Source organism: Cryptomeria japonica, chromosome 4 (assembly GCF_030272615.1).
Source record: "Cryptomeria japonica chromosome 4, Sugi_1.0, whole genome shotgun sequence".
Lineage (NCBI taxonomy): Eukaryota > Viridiplantae > Streptophyta > Pinopsida > Cupressales > Cupressaceae > Cryptomeria > Cryptomeria japonica.
In genome coordinates, this window is record NC_081408.1 from 423,444,664 (window position 1) to 423,468,192 (window position 23,529).

At 36.2% G+C, this 23,529-nt stretch overlaps 1 protein-coding gene across 1 annotated transcript; it reads right to left on the bottom strand.

Moving 5' to 3' along the window:
- Positions 1-18,763: 18,763 nt before the first annotated feature.
- LOC131030701 (pentatricopeptide repeat-containing protein At1g20230) lies at positions 18,764-22,143 on the bottom strand. Its single transcript, XM_057961596.2, has one exon. It carries the CDS (start codon positions 22,021-22,023, stop codon positions 19,774-19,776), a length of 2,250 nt encoding a protein of 749 aa, XP_057817579.1. The 5' UTR covers positions 22,024-22,143; the 3' UTR covers positions 18,764-19,773.
- Positions 22,144-23,529: the final 1,386 nt, after the last annotated feature.

Sequence of the window (23,529 nt, forward strand, 5' to 3'; positions counted from 1 at the left end):
GAAAGCTCTTGACTCAGGAGCGAAAATCATATTATTGGCTAGTTCCTCACCTTGGTTCATTTCATTTTCCATCAAACTTGATCAAATCAACTTCCTTCTTTCATTATCAAGACAATTCTCCATCCAATTTGTTCTAGGCAAGGTCCAACTGGGTTTTCAGGGCCAAAGGGAGGCAAGAAAGGGAGATCTCACTTTGGACCCTTTGGAAGGGTCAGGAGCGAAAATCTCATCCTAGATTGGCTTTCATCATTTCAAAGCCTAAAAACTCTTCTTCAAGGCAAAAAATGTATCAACTTTCTCAATTACGCCTCAAAAGTCAACAATCTTGATCATTTCCTTCCAAAACTTCTTAAATCATCATCTAGTGCATTCATTCATCAATTTCTGAAATCACCACTTTCATCCCTCTCTGACCACTGATTCTACTCAATCGACTCAGACCTGGAAGAAAACAGGACTCTAACAAGAAAACCATCAAACTAGACCTATCCTGACCTGAGACCTATTCACCCTCTTCTTCAATCTCACCATCGTGATTCTCCTGAAAGGAAATACTTCATTAAGGCAAACTTAAGGTTCCAGGTAGACAACTAACGACCTCCCAAACCTAGGCTAGACTCAGCTTGAAATAAACCCTAAAATGAGCTTTCAGAGATTATCCCTAATCTAGCTAGCCCAGACAACCACTCACTCACTCATAACCCAGCAAGCAGAGAGAAAAACTAAGGGAAAGCAAAACCCTAAGAAAAAGAGGGGGTCCCCATTCTAATGGGGCGATGTGTGAAATGGTCACAACAATCCCCCACTTAGATTAGTGTAGGAAGTTTTTCTTACTCGACTTCATTTCACTTTCATCCTCCTTAAATTCTTCTTTGTTTTCCCAAGGGCATGTTGAATCCAAATTATATTTCTATTGGAGCTCACCAATTCCTTCAATTATTTGCTTGATCTCCATAGTTATGATCTCATATTTGATGTAGGGGCATTGGGGGCATCATAGGGTGCATATGGTTATTTTTGGTTTTTTAGGTTGTTTGGGTCCAATAAGGTCATTTAAGACCATTTGGGATTATTTCAATCCATTTTGGAGTGTTTGAGACAAAGTTGTTAAAAGTTGTCAAAGTTGCACAAAAGTTATCAAATTTGTTGTAATTGTTAAAAAGATGTTTGGTTGGTTAGTTGAAACAATAGGAATAAATGGAAATATATAAATATGGACTCCAAACTCGTTTGGATGGGTTGGAGAAGTTGTAGAAGAAGAATATTGTGATTGAAGCATTTTTCTCTCTATGTATTCTCACATTGTAGTCTAAAACTCTTGATTTGTATGGACTGTATCTTCATTTTATGACTTGCACATGATTGAAGATGTTGATGCTATGAATTGACTTCCCTTTGCAACTGGTTTCACTGATTTTTATTAAGTTTTATAAAAGATATATCAATTTCTTTGTTGATTAGTAGAAACCCTACCTAGGGTAACCAGTGAGAGAAATAAATGTATAACTTGGCCCTTCACCGATGAAAAGTCCTAAAAAATGGGTGGAGAGTTCTTTGTTGTCATATTGTACCATATTTCAAAGTTGTAGGGTTCCATGTTGAGGGTTGCACGTGTTTTTAATTGACTATTGGTCTGATAACAATCCATATCAGATTGTCAGGACAACAAAAGACAAAAATTGGATAAACCAGTACTTAGTTTTGGTCATTTTGTCATAACTTGAGGAAGGTGAATGTGAAAAGAGGTCTTACAGACCTGTCCCAATTTGTTACTGACCGTTATAGATTTTTTGGTACAAGTTGTGCAACGACAATATTAAGAGGAGAGTGTATGATAGTTTAGGGTAGCAAAGGAGAGTTTTATCAAATCAATTCAAAAATGATTGCATAATTATGGCATATGTTGGTGAAGTGTGCCATGAATGGCTTGCAAATCTAGTTCAAGTATCCAGGCATCAAGTTTGTGTTGTATGTTTCTTTGATCCTCAAAAGGGCATACCCTTTATGCTTATCAAAAGTAGAATGTTGCATTCATGCCCTAAGTTGTTATTGGAATATGAAATGAACTTTTCCTTGTACCCCAAAAGTCTTGAGAGATGTTTCCATGAAGAAGTCCCAAGTAAGTGTACACTAGGAATGTTTGGGTGGTCCCATTGATGATGGTCTAAAACCAATGAAGGCCTAGTTCACCCTTGTCAGTTGATGGATCTAAGAAGAACCTTAGCCTATTGTCTCAGTCCTTCCTCAGCATCAATATTCTTCTCCTTGGTCATGGCTATAGTAGTTGACTTACTTTCAGCTTTGTAGAGTGAGAAGTGAGCTAAACTTAGCTTTAAGTTGAGCCCATCAACTTCTTCCTCTTTTGTTTTGAATGCATTAAAGATTTTTTTTTGCACACTTGGTGGGACAATCTATGTCCAAATTAGATGCAAATATTTAGAGTTCATTATTTACATTGCACTCTTCACTGCTTGTAAATCTACAATAGTGATAGTTTTCTCAAGTTGTTCTCTTTTCACATTTTACATTAAATCTTTAAGAAACTTTTTTGTGTGGTCCAACCTTGTTAGGACTTGCACTTCATTTTTATTTTTCACTAGTAATTTTTTCTTCCAACCCTCCTTATGAAATCTAGTGTGCAATGATGATAAATTATGATTAGAATCAATGTATGAATCGACATTCTCATCATTCCTTTCAGTGGGATCATTTTGGAAATTACTCGTAGGTTTCTTGCATCTTTGTCTCCATTTCTAAATCATTCTCACTAAATTGATCTAAGCTCTTAACATTATCTATTAATCTAAAAAAATTAACAACCTCAAACTCATCATTAGTAACTTCAATTTATTTTTTTTGTTTTTTCTCTTTATTGCTCATTGTTTTAAGGTGTAGTGCCCATGATTCTTTTCACGTGAAACAAATATTCTCTTTTGAGCTTGTTATGGCTTACATTAGAAGTGTCTGTAATCTATGGATCATTTAAAGTTAACTTCTCAACTATCAAATATGGCTTCAATTTTTCTTCGCACTATTTAACAACAATTTCATACACAACCATTAAATATTCCTTCCACATGTTAGCCAATAAGTTTGATAAGAGTGGATAGGGTACATGATCACTCTCATTTACAATCAAAGACATAATGGTTTGCATTATTGTTATAACATTTTATACATGATACATATGATAGTAGAAAAGGAATAGTGAAACATTTTGAGAATTATATCATCACATTTTAGGTCAAGCATCAACACATAAAATCTAACCTTTGTGATGGTTCAATTTTTTTTACCCTCTTAGCAAAAGAAGGATTTATATTATAATCCAAACCTTGTAAACTTTTTACAAATCACTAAAACAATCTCCATAATGTCTTCATTATATGGATTTTTAGGTATTATTATTCTTACAATTTTATTAATTCAAGAAGTTGTTGCAAGTCTCGTACCTTTATCTGGGTGTCTAATAAGTTATGTCTTAGCTAAAGAAGACACTAATGGTGTCACAACATATTGCACCCTCATAGAGTTTATTTGATCTATCATAACCAAACAACTCTTCGTATCTTCCAAAATATAAAATAGATCATCCTTTGACTGTGACGAGTGTTCAAGTTCCTTACCTATTCTATAAAGATTCTTTCACAAATCTTCATCACTGAATAATATCGTGGTTCACAACCTATTTTTCACCAATATACAATAGTTAAAATATGGAATTCAAGTGTATCTATTAAATCTGATTTGTAATCAAGATCAACTACCTAGCTAGCTCTCATACCACTATAAAGTGCTAGATTATTTTTTTTTAATTTTGCAAGTGTTTAATGAAACGACAACATTGAACTATTCTAATTGTTTATATGAATTTTTTAAATATTAAAAAAATTGATCATGTGATGATGTAAATTAAACTAAAAGATAAGTCCCCTTCATTATTATATCTAATTGTTATAATATTTCTCTAGATGCATAGAGTTGACAATACTTAATTCGTTATATTAGAGAATGAAGGAGATTTCTTGCATACTTAGAGTAGTTTGAAACATGTCTAACCTTCATAGTGTTGCTACCATCTTCTATAGGTCACCCATCTCATTGCCATCATGGTAGGGCTTCCAAACTGCTCACAAATGCTATAACTAATTTATAATTGTTGAGTGTAGATCAAGAAAATAGCATTGTTGTATCTTGGGCAAGTAGTAACCCTTCCCTCTATTATAATTATTTTTTAGTAAAGTTGTTAGTGCTTATAACCTATTTCCACATCCACCATCCTATCCATTTTATAGCAGTTTTGGCCCCTCAAATCAATCCCTAAAAGTTGACAGTATCCTTTAACCCTTGTACAATGATTCAAAAGTTGCAATATCTTTTCTTTTGAAGATTTAATATGCCAAAAAATGTTGATGTGACAAGGTGGGAATGTCCCACTAGCATTAGGAGTCTCCCAACTTTACTTTTAACTCTGTGTTGCTAAAAGGGTCTTTGATATTCCTTTGGATTCTTCCCAAATTGGTTGCTCTCTTAACAAACACCATAGTGACTTTTCAACAATACTTCCATAGATGCATTACTTTTTTAAGGCTTAAATCCCAGATAGAAATTATTGATGACTAGGGATTAAATAGTTTTGTTTTCTTTAGGGCACTCTAGGTATAGTTTTCAAGGGGTTGTGATATCCTCTTTTAATGTTCAAATCATTAAAAAAAGGTTAACTGGTGAATTTTTTCTAATGTTTCCAACACTAGAAAAAGCTAAAGACTTAGTTTTAGAGTTCTAGAGACTTCACAACTCCTTTAAAATTTAACAATATCTATAACGTCAATTCTACATCTTGATAATGATCAAGCTTAATGATTCTAAAAAATAAATAGAAATGTGACCGAATTTGGGTAGAGCAATTAAAATGCATTCCTGTAGGTTCAGTGGTGGGTAGGAAGAATCAAGGTCGAAAGCAGAAAATTATAGACCACAATGGGTATTCACTGATGGCAAATGGATTGATAAATGTTGGCAAACCCAGAGGAAGAATGAAAATCCATCCATTGCTTTAACGACTGGCAGATAGTCAAATCCAGGAAAACTAAGTGCACGGAAAAACTTTCTCAGCGTTTGCAATCTAGATTTGACCATGCGAGGCCTCAAAAGGGATGGAGGGGAAATTATAGAAAGGCTTATAGACATCCTGGACCTAATATTTTTCCCACCAAGAAGCTAGGCACAAGACATTTTACTCATGTCAATAAGAATGTTAATCTGAACCCTAAATATGTGCCCTTCCACAAGCATAAGAAGATAAATCCGGTTGATCCAAAGCCTGCTCTAGCAGTGAATCAATCTGGCAGAAATCTCAGGCAAACAAGGGAACCAAAAAGAGGAGACAACAAAGCTTTTGTTATTCACAACAAAATTATGAATGCTTGCTGGGAAAGTTGCGGCAATTTGCGTTTATTCGCGAAATGGAGCGGTTGCGGGTAATCGATCAATAGGATTGACCAATGGTGGTATTGGGCATACCCCCAACATGTAAGTATCTCTATCCTTCCTAATGATTTCCTATTTATCAAATGTAAATCCCAAGAATCGAAAAATGATTTATTACATGGGAAACCAGTTGTTTTCAAAGGCTATAGTTTCCATTTCTTAGACTAGAAAATTAATTTCAACCCCTATGAATACAAACCTAAAAAATTCCCTAAATGGATAAGAATCTCATATTTGCTTGAAGAATTGCTAAATTTTGATGCTCTATAAGAGATAGGGAATGCGCTTGGGTCATTTATAGGGTTAGAGGATAAATTTATGAGCTCATCGCAAGTTAAATGCTCATAGATATGGATTGCAGTGTTAAATCCTTGGAGCCCTTGGAATTGATTACAGCCAAGATGGCTTAAAATATTAAAGTTGAATTTTATGATGGGGCCATTTATGATAATGTGATTTCAGCAAAAGAAGATATTGTTAACAAGGGGGAGTCTTACATACTTCCTTGATTGATGCAGGAGTCAATATTAATTTTAATAATGATAAAGGGGGTTTCATCATAGAGACAGTTAGTCCTAAACCTGTAGAGAATAGGGGTATGTTTGAGAAACTGCATAGTTTGATTGTTTCACAACTTCCACAAGAAAAGGCTAAGGTAGCATTGACAGTTCCTACTACCACTCTATCGGGAAGCTTGGAGCATATGGTAGATCAAGGACCTATGGAAGTTAGGAAGGAGGAAAAGATCAACTTGGACTCAGGAGCACAAGAATGAATCCTTGTTAATCTTGAAGTAGTATATGATTTAATGGGTATAAACATGAAATCTGAGTTAGAATAAGAAACCAAGGATGAGAATGGTGTAGAAGTATTCAATAAAAAACAAGAGCTTATCAAGAAAATCTTGGAGCTAGATGCTAAGAATGAGGAGGTGAATAATGGGGTGTTTCAGGATAATAATATTATGGAAGAAGAGGCTAAAGGTAATTCAGTAAAGTTAGGTCTGGCCTTAACTTATCCTGATAAAGATACCCCAGATTATGGGATAGCCCCCAAGAGAAGAGGTAGGAAGTCCCTTGTGGAGTTAAGGATAATGGCAGGGGAAGCAAAGGATCAGACAAAAATTACTGATCTATTTTAGGCTAGGAAGGGGAAATGCCTTCCCAACGAGAAATGAAGATAACAACCTGGAATGTTAGGGGATTAAATGCCCCTAACAAGCAGTGCTTGTTTAAGCGTAGTTTAACTATTTTTCACTCTGATATTGTGATGCTATAGGAAACCAAATTAAGGGATGAAGATTGTAATTCCCTTAAAAAGAAATTAGGTCTTTGGAAAGTGGAGAATAATTTAATATCAGGGGTTGCGGGTGGTTTGGCAGTTCTTTGGGATCCAAGAAGGATTGAATATGAGCCAATTGTTAATAATATGCATTGGTAGTGTGGTAAAGTTAGTAGTTTGGATAACTCATTAAGCTTCCTTCTTATCAATATTTATGGGCCTATTGGTACTATTGGTAAAAGGAATGTTTGGGCAAAATTAGATACCTTCATGATGCAAAATTCAAATCTAAACTTAATACTTCGGGGGGGATTTTAATACAATCTTGAGTTTGACAGGAAAAACAAGGGGTATGCAAACCATATCTCAAGCTCAAATAGAGTTTGGGGAATGGGTCAATAATATTAATATGTTGGATATTAGAATAAATAACGGTTCCTTTACCTGGAGCAATAGGAGGATAAGAACAAATTACATAGCGGAGAAACTTGATAGGTTTTTCTTTAAAGGAGATTTAGTAGAATTTCAACATACTATGAGCTTCTCCATTTTACCCATGGAAGGCTCTGATCATTTTCCAGTTCAGTTGGAGATGGCAGAGGAGAAGAAGCCTAGGAAATGCCCCTTTAAGTTTGAGAATATGTGGTTTCGGGATAGAGATTTCATAGATCTGGTAGAAAAATGGTGGAATGAGGAACAATTTCAAGGATCTAAAATGTTTTGTTTTATATCCAAACTGAATATGATCAAATTGGATATGCTTTGGTGGAACAAGGAGCATTTTAGAAATATTTTTAAAGAAAAAGAAGTAATTGAGGCAGAGTTGGACAAAGTTAATGACAATATTATTAAGGAGGGTATGGACTAAATCAAGTATTTCAAAGAGAAAGAATTACTCCATAAATATGAAGATGTATTGACAAAAGAGGAGATATTCTAGAAACATAAGTCTCGAGAAAATTGGTTAAGGTCGGGAGATAGAAACTCATGGTTCTTTCACAATAGTGTTAAGCATAGAAGGATTAATGTTAACAGAGTTAGCATGATTATGGGAGTTAGAGGCATCTTACTAAGGATCCAGAGGAGATTGCATTGGAAATAGTTAATTATTTTAAGGACAATCTCAACAATTGGGATAGTTCAGATTTAAATTATCTACAAGAATTTGCTTAGTTGTTTACCTAGAATTATTTTAGCAGAGGATAATAAAATGTTGACTAGTAGTTTTTCATTAGCAGAAATAGAGGTAGCTTTAAATCAATTACATCCGGATAAAGTGTCAGAGTCGGATGGATTTCCTGTTGGTTTTTTTCAGAAATGTTGGCATATTATAGGTAAGAAAATATGGGAAGCAAGAGAATATATGAGGAATTTAGGCAGGATCCTAAAGGAAATAAATAATACACTTATTGCACTCATTCCCAAAAAGGATAATGTAGAGAAGTTGGACGACTTTCGTCCAATCTCGTTATGTAATACAATATATAAGGTCTTGTCTAAGGCGTTAGCCAATAGAATCAAAAGAATCCTTCCCTCTATTATATCAGAGGAACAAACAGGCTTTGTCTCAAGAAGATCTATCCTAGATGGAGTAATTATAGCTCATGAGACTATTCACTCAGTTCAACATAATCAGAACTCTAGCATGTTAATCAAACTGGATATTAAAATAGCCTATGATAGAGTAGATTGGAGATTCTTGTGTAAGTATTTTGATGCATTCGGTTTTGACAAGCAATATATTAATCTGATTTTTAGTTGTATTTCCACACCTAAATTCTCTATTCTGGTAAACGGCTCTCCAGAAGTCTACTTTGAGTCCTCTAGAGGATTGAGACAAGGAGATCCCATCTCCCCCTTTCTTTTCATCATTATGGCAAAAGCTTTTGGTAGATGCATTAGCAAGGTAAAATCCCTAGGTCAAATTAAAGGTATTAAAGTAATAGAAGGAGTTGAAAATATAACCCAGACACATTGCTCTTTGGTGAAGGAAGTAAAGCAGAGGCAAAGGCTTTTTAGGAAGATTCTTGACCTATATGCTAAGGCATCAGGGCAAGTGATCAATGTTAATAAATCAGATATTTTCTTTCTAAACACAGCTCAACAAAAGGAAGATGAGCTTTGTCGAACCCTAGGCTTCAATAAAGGTAAATTTCCCAGCAGATACCTTGGTCTACCATTAGATAAGGGTAGCAGGGTTAATAAGTAATAGGATCCGGTTGTGACAAAAATGGAGAGAAAAATGGAATCTTGGAAAGGTAAGTGGTTATCCAATGCCAAGAGAGCTACATTGCTGAAATATGTCTTATCAGCAGTCCCAACATTTCAAATGTCCTACCTCCCCTTAAGTCAAGGGGCTAAAGCTAAAATGGAAAACAAAATGTGGACCTTCTATTGGCAAGGGGTAATTGAGGAAAGAAAATTAGCCCTTATTAGCTAGGATAAGATATGCAGATTTGTGTATACAGGAGGCATAGGACTTAGAAACCTAAGCTAGCAAAGTAAAGCTCTGAGGGCAAAATTAGTAAGGACTATGTATAAAGAACCAAATAGAAAATGGGTGAGAATTCTACAGAATAAGTATTTGTGTGGAAAAGATCCGAGCAGCATTTTCAGATTAGCAAATCCCCCCAAAGGTTCTAGGGTATGGAATTTTATCTTGGAATGTAGGAAGTTGATATTGGATAAACTATCTTGGGATATGGCGGATGGAAGCTAAGCTTTATTTTGGAGTGACTCTTGGGGTGGATATGCAGTTTTGGACAACTACCCCATCTCCCCTAGAATAAAAGAAGTTTTAAAGATCGTTTGGGGTATACATTTAAAAGATTATATTGAGTGTCCTAATGGTGACCCCGTTGTAGGTTGGAAGTGGAGGGTCTTGGATAACATACCAAATTCAGAAGGAGAAAAATAGGAACTAAGAGATATCCTAACCTCTAGAAACTTCACTGCCAAGAAAGGGGAGGACAAGTTTATTTGGGTAGGATCCAACACAGGTGATTATAAAGTTAAAGATGGATACTCATAACTAGTTAAAGCACGACAGTGGGAAAAGACAGAGTTACCGATGCAGCTTTGTTGGGATAAGGAATGTCTACCTAAAGTAGGTGTGTTCCTTTAGGCCGCACCACAAAAGAGAATATTAACAACATAATGGTTCAAAAAACTTGGCTTTGAAGGCCCTTCTAGACGCATCTTGTGCGAGAGTAATGAGGAAACAGTTAATCATTTACTTTTGAATTGCCCTTATTCCTCGGAATGTTGGAATTGGCTTTGTAATAAACTTAATTGGAAAACAACATTTTCAAATGATCTATTAGAGGATATGAAGGGTTGGCCAAATATTTGCAAGGGTAGTCTGTATAAAGCCATATGGAAAATTGCTCCTTCTATTTTGGTCTAGGAAATATGGAAAGAAAGGAATAGAAGATTGTTCCAAGATAAGAAGATGGATGTCACTAACCTTATCAATAAAGTAGAAGCAGTCATAGTTGAAACTACAAACAACATGCTAAGAAGGGATAGATTAGATGATAGTGCCTTCTCAAGTTGAGATAGCAAGATCAGGAAAGATTGGTATGGTTTAATTATTCCTCCCCAATATAGGAAAGGAGGGAAGGAAAGCAAGACACTTAGGGAACAATGTGTTTGGTCTAGACCGAAATTTGGTTGGCATAAACTCAATTTTGATGGAGCCTCTAGAGGCAATCCTGGAATAGCAGGCATAGGGGGTATCATACACCTCTGGGATAGTTCCATTTGTGCCAAATTTGCTAGACCAATTGATAGGACTACAAACAACATGGTCGAATTAGAGGTTGTTATTGAAGGATTGTTACCATGCAAGGACTTAGAAATTAAAAAATTGGCTATAGAGGGTGATTCTCAAATCATCATCAATGCTTTAAGAACCAAGCAAACTTCGAATTGGAAATTCAATTCAAAATTGGGAAGAGCCTTAGAATTATTAGACTTCTTTAATGAAATTCTAATTAATCATATTTATAGGGAAGGAAATGTGGAGGCTTATAAGTTAGCCAATTTGAATGCGGACAGTAACTTCATTGAGGCTATAGTATTCCTGGCTTCATGGGATTAGGAATTTTTTCGCACCAGATTTTTTAATTTGAATTGTAAGAATATTCCTTCTTTTGGTGGGCATCGCTACTACAATATCATCATAAAGCTAAAGTTTTGAGGCTTCAATCGGCATTGACTAGATGACGAGGTAATCGGTAAGTAGATGAAGCGGGGCTCACTTGGTAGTAACTAGATAGTAATCAATATTTATATCATATTCGAAAATTTGTGCTGGCACGTATGTTATCATCATGAATAGGGGAAAGGACCCAGTAGTCGTGCACCCTAACTTCACGCTTCTCAAAATCCTACTTGGAAATTTCGAATCACTCCGATTTTTTTACAGCAGCTTACTTGGCAAGTCCCCTGCTTATAACTAAGGTTTCAGGGCCACATCATCAAATATGATGCCACATCAGCATGCTTTTTGCCAAGGTGTCCAAAACAGCCCCAAAAAAAAGTGAGACCAATAGGCGTGCATTAGAGACCCCAATAGTTGTGCAGCCGATGTGGCATCACCTGATTGGTTACTTTTTACAATATTAGTACATTTCTTAACAACTATTGGTACATTTCCTAACAACTGTTGGTACATTTCCTAACAAAAATTGATATTTTTTGTTTCAAACAATAGGTTTTATTTGTTCAATTTTTGGAACAAAAGGTATCAACAACCCTCACAACAATTGGAACATGCTCAACTACTGGGTCCTTTCCCCTATGATAGTTAATTTTCACTCATGCCGAAGCGTGTAAGTTGCGAAGCTTTTTTGGACCTTCTAATTATGGCTTTCAGGTAGCTTCTAGACATAGTTGCCTTTTAACCGACTTTGTAAGGTTCCAATAATCCGCATTAAAAGAATGGAGTCTAATTTAAAGTTAGTTTCTGCAATCGACAATAGACTTATGGTTTTCAAGAGTGGAGTAAAATCTGAAAGATGGGGTAAGATTTTACTGGAATTGGATGATTTATTGGTCTGTGTTGTTCAAGAAATTATGGGAGAAGACTTCTTCAACTATGAGCAGATTTATCGGGTAAATTGTAATATCAGAACCCAGAGGTAAAAGTGAAGAGGCGACGGTTGCTTGAGATCAGAGATCAAGAAGGCTTTGACCAGAGGGGGCAGTGCATCATAAGGAACATAGATTTTCTCCTCAAATGGCTTCATCTGAAGGAAGCAGTAGGGAATAGTTGGTGGTCGAATTATCTCGTTGCAAAGGGTTATCAACCTCCAAAAGACATGGAAGAGGTGGATGTAGAGAGAATCCAGGTCATCCCCCCAATAATTATCAAGGCTAGTTGAGTTAAGAAGGCGAGGAAAGACCAGGATTCTCCCAAGAATGGAGCTGGGTAGTCTTCTTCCACTACTGAGCGTATGGATTGTGACTTTGTTGATCGCAATTTAATCGAGGAAGATTAGGGTAGTTTGTTAGTAATCGGGCTTATAGCCTATGTTCTGGCTAGGGACAAGAGTTTTTTGGGTTTTGTTTTCCTCCTTATGGTAGATTCTGGGTAGACTTTATCAATTATAGGAGTTCAGTAATATATAGCATGAAGGTTATACCTTTTAAAACTTATTGACTGGTTACGATTGCCTGGTTATATATAACTAATATATAATGTTTAGCTACTTAAATCTCCTACAATGATCTCTTCTGTTAATAATATTGAATTATGACAACGTGGTTAATTCTTGGAAATATGGCAGTATGTGAACGTTTGCTATTATGGTTAATATACAGAATTTCGACTTCTATAGCTTTTGTTCCGCATTAATAGAAAGTAGACAGCAAGTTTGCTCTTCATGGCAAATGGTATATTGGACTGAGCGAGTGTTCAATTGAATTTGGGCATTGTTTTTCGTATTATTGGTTGGTTTATAGAGCTTTTGAGATTAATTTGAACTTCGAATTAGCAATATATCTGAGTGATGGTCGGTAAATAGTTGATTTGATCACTTTAGCAAGTAATGCAGTTCCATTGACAGAGGGTAATATGTTTGTTTAGCATTGATTATTTGAGGATTTAGTAAGTTGCTAGCACTCTATACTTATTAGCATAACGTTTGAATTATTTAAATTTAGAGTTTCATTGGATTATGGTGTGCTAACATTAATGCAGTGACAGGTGGTGAACCAGTTATGGTGTGATAATAAAATAGTATTTTAAGTTAAGATGTAGTAGAAGATTTGTTTGGTTTTAAGCTCTCCCATTTCCTCAAGATGGTAGGATAGGACAAGAGGTATGCTTTCAAGAGAAGAGTAAGTGATACAGGTAAGTATTCAATTGTTTCATTTTTCTAACTTCAGCTTGTTATCTATCAAAAAAACAAATTCTACATCTTGATAATAATTGTTGTGGTCGTTAATATTGATCCATGTCCAATATTCATGGTTGCAACTTAATTTATGTACAAACTAGCAATTCCACATGATACAATTAGGTATTCTTCAAAATGGTAGTTAGAATTACAAAGCTAAGGTCCAAGGGATTGAACTATATTTGTCGAAGCATTGAATTCTCATTGTGGAGACCCAAGTTCAAATCCCAAACTAACATCTAATATGGGATCTAAGTTGTTAGCTTATACTGGAAGTGGTTTCAAAATAAGTGGATTTCTAAGTTGTGACTCTTGATCTTCCATAATAGATTTCTAGGGTGATTGCTTGAAAGGAGCTAATATGTGTCTCATTATTGTGCTCACAAGAGCTTGTATTGGTCACATGTTGATGCTTGTATAAGTAAAATATGTGTAAATAATTTTGATTTTTTTTTTTAAAGCTAACGGTTTGCCAGGCAATTTCTCTCCTCCAAAATAAATTAATTAGTATTTTTAGGCAAATGAAAATTGGAACTTTAACTGCAATACATTTATCAAACAAAAAATAAACTTCAAATAATTTAAATCACCTACAGGTCCAGTTTAAGGCGCGGAAACAGATTTGGAGAGGAGGTGTGGGTAGAACCCAAAGGGAAAAAGTCATTGGTCACTTTTGACCCCATATGCGGAGCACTCTTTTGAAATTCCAATAGCTCCCCGGCTGCTAGTATAGTTGGAAATTACTATGGGTCGGTTTGACAATCATATGCGGAGGGAAAAATGCTCCATTCCGCAGAAGAGCTCCCCAAAGCTAAACACACCCCCGGTAGGTTTTACACCCATGTCTGCAAAGAAGAGCACCTTTGTCTCATTTTTTATCTGGTCCCAAAGCGTGGAGAGTCATGAGTAACAAGAATCTACCCTTTCACTGCTGAGCAAATCTCTTCCCCCCCACCCCACTTTAGAATAGTAGGGCCCATGCTGGGTTCCTATCTCGATCCAATATATCTGCATGGGTTTGCCCGAATCCATATCCAATATAGGGTTCTTTTTTTCCCAATAGTTATTCCCCTGCATGCAGGGGTTAATTAATCAGCCCTATAGCTCTAGGGATAGGGGATTCATTCAAGCATCTTGATTCAGTTTTATCCGACCGACACCAAGAATCAAATAATTTAAATCACCTATCAATGTTTATAAATTCATCAAGAATTAGCAAGGTGGGTTTTCCTCCATGGAACTAATTACCATAAGAGTTTTTATCCTTCAGTGCTAGAATGAATCTAGTTCAATCTTTCCAAATTGAATTTTTTTAGCAAAAAATGTCAAGAATGCATTTTTCTTTTCCATTTCCTCCATTTATACACTTTTCCTCAAAAAAAAAACAAAAAAAAACTTCAACTTCCTCTCAAATGTCATTATTATTTTTTCTTTATATTTTAAACCTCAAAAATTTTCTTTATAAAATAATTAATTAAACAAAGTCAACTCAATAGATAACTTAGTTTAATTAATTAATTAATTATTTAATAATTTTCAACATAATCACCAAAGTTATTAAACATAATAAAACAACTCAAAATATAAATATTGAGATATAGGAGACTGATTTATGTGCAATTTTGATGTTCTCCAATGATGACAAACTTCTCCAAGAAGTTTAGAGTACTCCCAAAATGCTAGATTTACACATGAACAATACCATTATATCCATCTTGCCTCTAGGAGTTCTCTGCCACTATCCAAATACCTTCCCACTTATGTTGGCACTCTCCAAAAAAGTTGGGGGTTTTCAAAGATGTTGGAAAAAGAGACATTACAAGTCCTCCCTCGCCAAAATTGTTTCTCCTCGAACAATACCTAATCAACTTACCAACAATTCTAACTAATTGAAATTGTGCAAACATCAAAATTTTAAACACAACTCATCAACCTTTTACTAAAACACCATTGAACTCTTGAACCAAAATGCAATCTGTATTACATCAAAATTTTAAACACAACTCATCAACCTTTTACTAAAACACCATTGAACTCTTGAACCAAAATGCAATCTGTATTTGCAAGCAAATGTGAACTTTGAACTTCTAATTTTACTATACTAAAATACTGAACCAAACTATGATCCCATAGAGTTTGGATCCTTCTCTGTCAAACGGTGTAGGTCTTTCCATAAAAGTTTATGAAGACTCCCGTCCACAATACTTCTATGCGTTGTTTAAAAATTATTTGCCTTCCTAAAAGACAACTCATTCTCTTCTTGTGCACTTGTCGACACATTTCTTCAGCACAAAGTCAATATCAGGGTTATGATATATAACAACACTTAGTGTGCACGTGTTGCATTGTCATTTGGGCAATGCATCTGGTTTCACAAAAAAAAAGTTTTGTTGCAATTCTGCCGAGTTTGTCCATGGTAAATTATGGGCATTACAATTACTCTCGTTGCCCTATTCCTTTGATACCAATCTCAGACTCGGATGGAACTAAATCATCACTATCAGTAGATCTTGTTTCAGGCATAACCTACGAGTAACAACTTTTTACCTTTTTCCTCCACAATTTCAATGCATAGAACTTGAACCTAGCTCTAGTACTATTTAATCTGCAAACTAATAGTATAATCTACACACAGTTCTTCAACTACATATATGGGCTACAAGCACGCTAACAATTCTTTCATGGACTGAAATCTATAGGAAAATGTTTAAATCGTCATACGAGTCCATCCATAAGAACAATTGACAATGATTGAAACACGAAATTACCCCGAAGAAATCCTCAATGGGGGAAAACTCCAGCAAGACTAAGATTTAAGCTCCTTAATCACTTATTCCAATAAATTACATGTAGTTAAATATCATTAGATACTACAAATGAGCTCATGGCACACAAGCTCTAAGCTCAACATCCACGCTCTGACTACAACTCCATGGAGACTTGCTCTCTAGTTTGTTGTTCTGAGTTATAAACCATATAGAAAAATTCCAATGGTGCCGATCCCTATACACTGTTCTTTTCATGTTTTATATTTTTACAATCGTTGACTGTATCAGTTTCACACGACCATTCATGTGGAGGAAGAGGTGCCGTCTACAACCATTACCTTGCCCCCCACAAGACAAAAATTTGAAAAATGTCATTTACCACGCACCAACAGTTTTGTAATTGCCAGGCAAATACGAAACTGCTAGAGCGGTTACATATGAAACTGCTGGGGCAGTTACAAAAGCGCCTGAGTGATTATGCAATTGTCTCTTGTATGAATTGCTTGTTGCAGAAATTATCAGGCCAATTGTGCAACTGTTCCCCTGCCACAACTGGTTGTTTCATCCCCAACTGTAAAATACTTTGATTCGTCATCTTCTCCTCTGTTTTAGAATTTCCTTGAGATGCTGTGGATTGTTGAGCGTGTGAAGTCCACCGATCGTTTGTCTTCCCCCTGCCTCTTCGGTTCTTCCTGCTGTCTCTCCATATTTGGAAACTTCAAAAAGTTTTGTATGATAGATGAAGATGTAAGTTTGTAATTTGTTGTAGATTATAATTAAACAGCGATTGTCCTGCTTTTTCTGTGGATGTAGTCATTAACGATGTCCTAGTCATTAACGGTGAACCACATAATTAATTGCTGTTTTGTGTCTTTCATTTCTGTGCAACAGTTGTTTATTAAAATCAGAACTTGTATTTCTTTATCTGCTCTTGATTCTCAACAATTGGTATCAGAGCCATGGAGGCTTTTTTTAGCAACGATGGAGGCGGTTAAGTGGAGAATTGAAAAAGTCTCGAGCCAAAAAATTCGGGATTTGGAAGCTACAATTACGAGCTCTCCTAATTCAAAAAAAACTCTCAATTGCATTAGAAGGAAAGTCGAAGAAGCCTAAAATAATGTCAGATGAGGATTGGGTTGTTTTGGACAAAAAGGCTGTGGCAACCATCATCCTCTCTTTATCCAGCAATGTTTTGTTTGATGTTGCAACGGAGAAGACAGCAAAAGATCTATGGGATTAATTGTCCAATATCTGATACATTTTTCTTAATGAAGAAATTGTTTTATTTGAAGATGATTTAATACCTTGACCAGCCAATTAATTTCTGTTGACATTAAATTTGAAGAAGAAATCAGAGCCAAATTTCTTTTGTGTTCTCTTCATGATAGTTGGGAAGAAGTTGTTATGACGATTAGTAACTTGATATCCAGAAATAAAAGATCCGATAAAAAAGAAAGCCTGTTCTTCTCAGCGAAGGCATGAGAAGAAAATATCAAGGTACCTTATCCGGAAAGGCTTTGGTATTCGGCAATAGGGGGAGATCCCAAGAAAAAGAAAAGAATAATCATAAAAGAGATCTAAATCCAAAATGAGATCCAAATCTACAGGCAGAAATACAGGTTGTTGGTTTTGTGGCAAAGAAGGCCACATAAAGAAAAATCGTTGGTCATTCAAGAAGGCAGAAGACAATCAAAGGAAAATGAGGTAAACACAGCATATGAAGATAATGTCGATGCACTTATGAAGGTAGTCACAAAGGAGAAGCTCAAGCAGCAGTGGTTTGTACTGCAAATGGGAGATTGTTGAATTTGTGAAGTTCAATGGTTAGGAACCATTTGTCTTCCTCTGCCTCTTCGATTCTTCCTGCTGTCTCTTCATATTTGGAGACTTAAAAAACTTTTGCATGATGTGAAGATGTAATTTTGTAATCTGGCAATCTGCTGTTGCTTATAATAAAACAGAGACGGCTCTTCTTTTTTCTATGGATGTAGCCATTAACGGTGAATAATTGCTGTGTTGTATGTTTCTTTTAAATGCAAACAGTTGTTTGTTAAAATCAGAATTCGTATTTCTTTATCTGCTCTTACTTCTCAACATCATCACAAGATCATCAGCCTCACCGAGAATGGATGAGTTAAATTCAAAACTGTTCACCGAGAATGGATGAGTTAACTTCAAAACTGTCTTAGCAAGGAATTCTTATTCTTATACATCTTTTGACTGAAAGTGACCAACCTTTAAGCTATTATCTCGATTAATTTACAAATCATTGGTAGCTCCCTTCCATGGGGCCATAACCTAAAATGAGCTAAGTTCCGCTGTAGCTTGGATTTCTACATTAGCTACTAAGAAAGTAGAGCGGCAAACTGCACATACTGATCGTACTCATTCAGAGAAAAATTTGCTACCGCTCACGTACACTTTAATCAGTTATTTACTTCAAGTCAACCTCCAAATGCAAACGGACATCCTACTTGGCAATCTCTATTTAGAATCTGTGGATTATATTGGCTACATAAGGATTGCTTTCTCTATGGAAGGGGCTGCTCGCGCCTTTCTCTATGTAACACCAGAATAAATCTTCTCCATGGCCTATATTGTTCAACATTTGCTATCTCTGCAAGTCTTTTGAGTTTTCTACAGAAGTCTTTCAATTATTGTCATTTGTCTCTCATATGTAATCTTCTAGGAAGGCATTTCTACCTGCACTTAAATATGACATCATTTAACTGGTATAAGAAAAAGGCAGGCAAAAATACTCTGTTTCTACAATCACTATTCAAACTAACTTTAAAGAAATTATCCACGAAAATTGACTGATAAAATCATTTAACAGATCTTCATCAATCATTGTCATTTAACAACATGAAGATTCCTTGTTTAAGTTTATCATCACGGCTTCAAACCGGAAACCTTCAATTCTCAAGATAAATACCGTGTACATGAAACCTTCAATTCTCAAGATAAATACCGTGTACATGTAGTGAAGGCATAGCAAAACATTGATTGTCATACAAGATTGCAAAATTGTTTGGCCCAGTCAATGTCAAGAATAACCATCGAAGTATGTGCTTGCAATAATATATAAACTCCAGTGCCTCCAATAACTCTCTTTAATTCTAGCAGTAGTCATACTGACACTAAATAATTCGGTGTTGTCACTGATAATAACCATGAGCCAGTGATCAGGTTTCTAGCAGGAACATCTGTATGTGAATCAGTCCTGTAAATGTTTTTGTCACAAACAAAACCACCCAGCTACTGAGTTTCTTTCTGTTATTTTGTTACCGTTTTCTATGTTTATATGCTACTCCCAGTTTGATGGCAAATATCAGCTTGTATTAATCTCCAACATGTATACATGTAGCATCACATCTCTTATAGATTTGTAGAGAAGTTCTGAATTTATTTTTTATGAAATCATATCTTCAAACCTATACTCATGATTATGTACTCGTTCAAACCTGTACCCCAGAAATAGATCGAGCAAGTCATATCTGACAAATAAACAAGGTTGAATCCTCATATCACACGCTTGTATTGTTTCCTGTGTTAGGCAGCAAGCCAAAACCCATGCTCAATGTAATAGAAACAGTTCTAGCTCCTTAAGCTAACTTGTAGCCTTACAGGTTTGGATATCAGAAATAAATTCGTTAAACCACATTATTAAGGCACGGGCAATAGAGGACTGCTCGCATTGCCCTATAATCATTTATTTTACAGCTCTACATCTGCACCTCATATCAACATGCATGTGTTGCAAACTTGGATGAGTCCATATTGAGCACGAGGACACTTATATAGCGATGTGTTGTATGTTTCAATAAGCCTCACCAATAATCCCCACAAGAACACAGTCCATTCTCAAAATGGTGGAAACGACTTGTGTCCCTTACAATAATTTTTCTCCCAGCAACTTTGGAAATTAGCTTGATTGCAATATGGCAGTCACCGCACACTCGTAGATTTTTGGTTATTTGGATAGTTGTCCCAGGACAAGTGTTCATTAGCCCAAAGGCAATGGCTAACTTCTCACTGTGGCCATATAGAATTTGTTCTTTTTCCTCCTCATCCACATCATGCAGAGCAAAGTTTGTGTCGGGAACATACCCTTCTTCCTTCAGCTTCCTTGCCAAACTATCTAATATTGCATATATTTCATGTAATCTTGGCAAAGAAGTGTCTCCAACAACAAATGAATAAATCCTGTTCTTAAGCTTAATCCATGCGCATCCTGGCTTCTTGTTTAGTCCTCTATCTTTCATCAGCTTTCTTACCTTTTGTGCTTCTTCCCACCTACCAGATGCAGCATAGATATTCGAGAGGAGAATATAATTTGCAGTAGTCTCAGGCTCAAGATCATATAGATGTTGTGCAGCACATTCTGCCAGTGTAATGTTGCCATAGATTCGGCAGGCACCAAGTAAGGCTCCCCAGACAGAAGAATTTGGCTTTAGTGGCATCATTTTAATAAATTGGTGTGCCTCATCCAAGTGCCCGGCACGACCAAGGATGTCAACCATGCAAGCATAGTGCTGAACACAGGGTAAGACGCCATAATCTTTAGTCATCTGTTCGAAGTGTCTCCAACCCTCGTCCACAAGCCCAGAATGACTGCACGCAGACAAGACAGCAATGATGGTGATGTGATCAGGTCTCACGCCTTGTCGTCGCATATCATCAAAAAGCCTGAGGGCTTCCTCCCCGTGTCCATGCATACGATATCCCCCAATAATTGCATTCCATGAAATCACATCTCTGTGAACCATTTTTTCAAACACGCGGCGTGCATATTCAACACTACCGCATTTGGTGTACATGTCTATAAGGGCGTTTCCCACAGTGAGATTTGATTCCAAATGACTTTTGACTACATAACCATGAATCTCTTTGCCATGGTGCAGAGCTCCCAAGTGTGCACAGGAAGGCAGAACAGTTGCTATTGTGATAGAGACAGGTTTCACACCCGCGAGTTGCATATCACGAAAAAGATTTAGGGCTTCGTTACTGTTCCCATGTTGAGCATGCCCTGCAATCACTGTACTCCAGGTGATAATATTTGGGTTTATATTTGTACTTTGGAGTTGTTGAAATAGATTCATGGCCTGCACATTTTGCCCAGTCAATGCATAGCAGCCAATAATTGCGTTCCATGACACCACATCCCTCTCCGACATTTCTACGAACACTTGATTTGCATCCTCCATCTTCCTGCATTTGGCATACAAGTCGATGACGACATTCTCCACAACGAGGCACGACTCAAACCCATTTTTTATTACATATCCATGAATTTGCATACCCTGACGCAGGGCTGCTAAATCTGCACACGAAGCGAGAACGACGACGAGTGTGACAGCATTGGGTTTTACTCGCATTTGACGAAAGGTGTTGAGAGCATCAGCGGGGCAATCATTGCGCGCGTAGGCAGATATGATGGCGGTCCAGGTGATAACGTCGGCTTTCAGCCTTGCGGTCTGCATCTCGTGAAACAAAGTGATTGCCTCGCTCAAATTCCCTGTTCGGCCATAACCCGCAATCATGGAGGTCCAGCTTGCCGCATCTCGAATGGGCATTTTGTCAAACAATTGGCGCGCAATCTCCATCCGCGAGCATTTAGTGTACATCACCAGAAGGGTATTGGCTACATTGGCATTTAACTCAAAACCATGTGCAACGACGCAAGCGTGAATCGCCATGCCCTCTTCCAGGGCTCCAAGCGCCCCGCATGCCTTGAACATGATGGGAAACGTTGAAACATCTTCCTGCATTTGCATTCTGTAACAATTATACACTCTAAGGGTTGCCTCGTAATTGCCTTCCCTTACATATCTTCTCAGGGTTGCATTCCATGACTGTGTGTTTAGAACGCAGTCCACGGGTTTCTGCGCGCCAACCACGACCAGGGTGCTGCAGAAGGCATGCATCACATGAAACAAACTTGTTTGCTGTATTCCTGTAATCGCCATTTGAAAATGGACGTTCTTGGCTTCTAAGGGCATCCTGCATTCGTGCAACAGAATGCCCACCACCTTGACCTTTGCCTTGGATGTCAACCAATATGGTTTTCTAAAATGCATTTCTTGAATGCATTGGAGAGGACGCGCGCTAGGTAATGACAATCCATTGCAGATGAAATCAACCTCATTTGTATATATGTTGACATGAGATTGATTTGTTTTATTTCAAATGCCTTTTTATCATTTAAACAAAAAAAACAAAGAGAGATTAGCAAAGAGCTAGAAAACACCAAGAAATAAATGGGGGATTATTTGCAATTTTGTTTGTTTTCGAGAGTTTTAGTTTCAATTTCAGGGATTGGCTGGTCTAGTGGATGTCACTAAAAACTTTCATTTCATTTTCTTTCAATCTATAAAATTTGACTCATTTTCATAATGTTTTCCTTCTTTTTGAGATATCTACCTAGAACTGTCAAATAGATTTAATCTATGATCCATATGAGATATGCCATGAACCTAATTTAAAATCATATATGTAATTTTGAATTCTAGATTCAAATTGTTTTTTTCTCTTTTTTTTTGAGTTAATTTTTTATGATCTTAACTATTACACCTTGTTAATACATAGGTCATTTGGGTTTGATAAGCATTTAAGGTTTTGCATATAAAGGAGAGCTCTAGCAGTCCAAAAACATATCCATTTTTTTAATCAAAAGGTGGTGTTTCTCCATCTCAATCAAGAAGAGTAGTTTCAAGAGTTCCTTCACAAAGAAGAATGTGTTTTATGAGTTTCAAAGCTTGAGGATTTTTTATATAGGCTACATTTGAACTTAGGATAACCCAATGCATCTTAGGGAAAAAGAGTGACATGTTTGCAAGTTTTTAACTTGAGTGTTTTTTAAATATTCACAAATTTATTGTTGTTCACAAATGATACATTCATCAAATAAAACATAAAACTGTCTACTATCACAATAGTCTCTTCAAAAACTGCAAGATCATGTAATTGCCCTTTGCAAAACTAACAAATTCATCATACGAAAAAATCAAGGGTTGAAATGTGAAGCATTTTGATTGTTCGATTTGACTTTCTAACATTAGTTTGCATACTCGATGATGCAAGAATATCCAAGGTATAAGAGCAATTTTGCATCACCCAGAAGCACTTTTCTTATGTTTGATTACTTTGCTAGTATTTCCAAGGTATCTTATTTGCATGATTTTGTTTCAAGCTTCAAACTAGTCACTATGGGTACAATCATCAAGTTTTCATGGCATGTTTCACTGCATTGGATATTTTGTGCTGTAATTTGGAAGATAAATTCAAATAAGCATCCTAAGCATCTCATTCAAATTTCATGCAATTTTATCACCAATAATTTATTGTTCTAAATGGATCTTAATTGGGTTATTAATTGTATATTGGAACCTTACTCAAACTATGTGCCAAATATATGAATTGCATACCAACTTCTAAGATTGTCTATTTAATTTTAGGTCCTAAGACCAATCATATATGAAAATACCTTGAATCTGGAGACTCTAACTCAAGGTACATGGTTGGAGGTGGATCTGCATATTGCCAAGATGATACACTCAATTCCAAGGCCAATTGAAAGTCGTATC

What these genes read in the sequence shown, in the direction of transcription:
- LOC131030701 (XM_057961596.2), bottom strand. Translation starts at nt 22,023, where the DNA reads ATGCATTTTAGAAAACCATATTGGTTGACATCCAAGGCAAAGGTCAAG.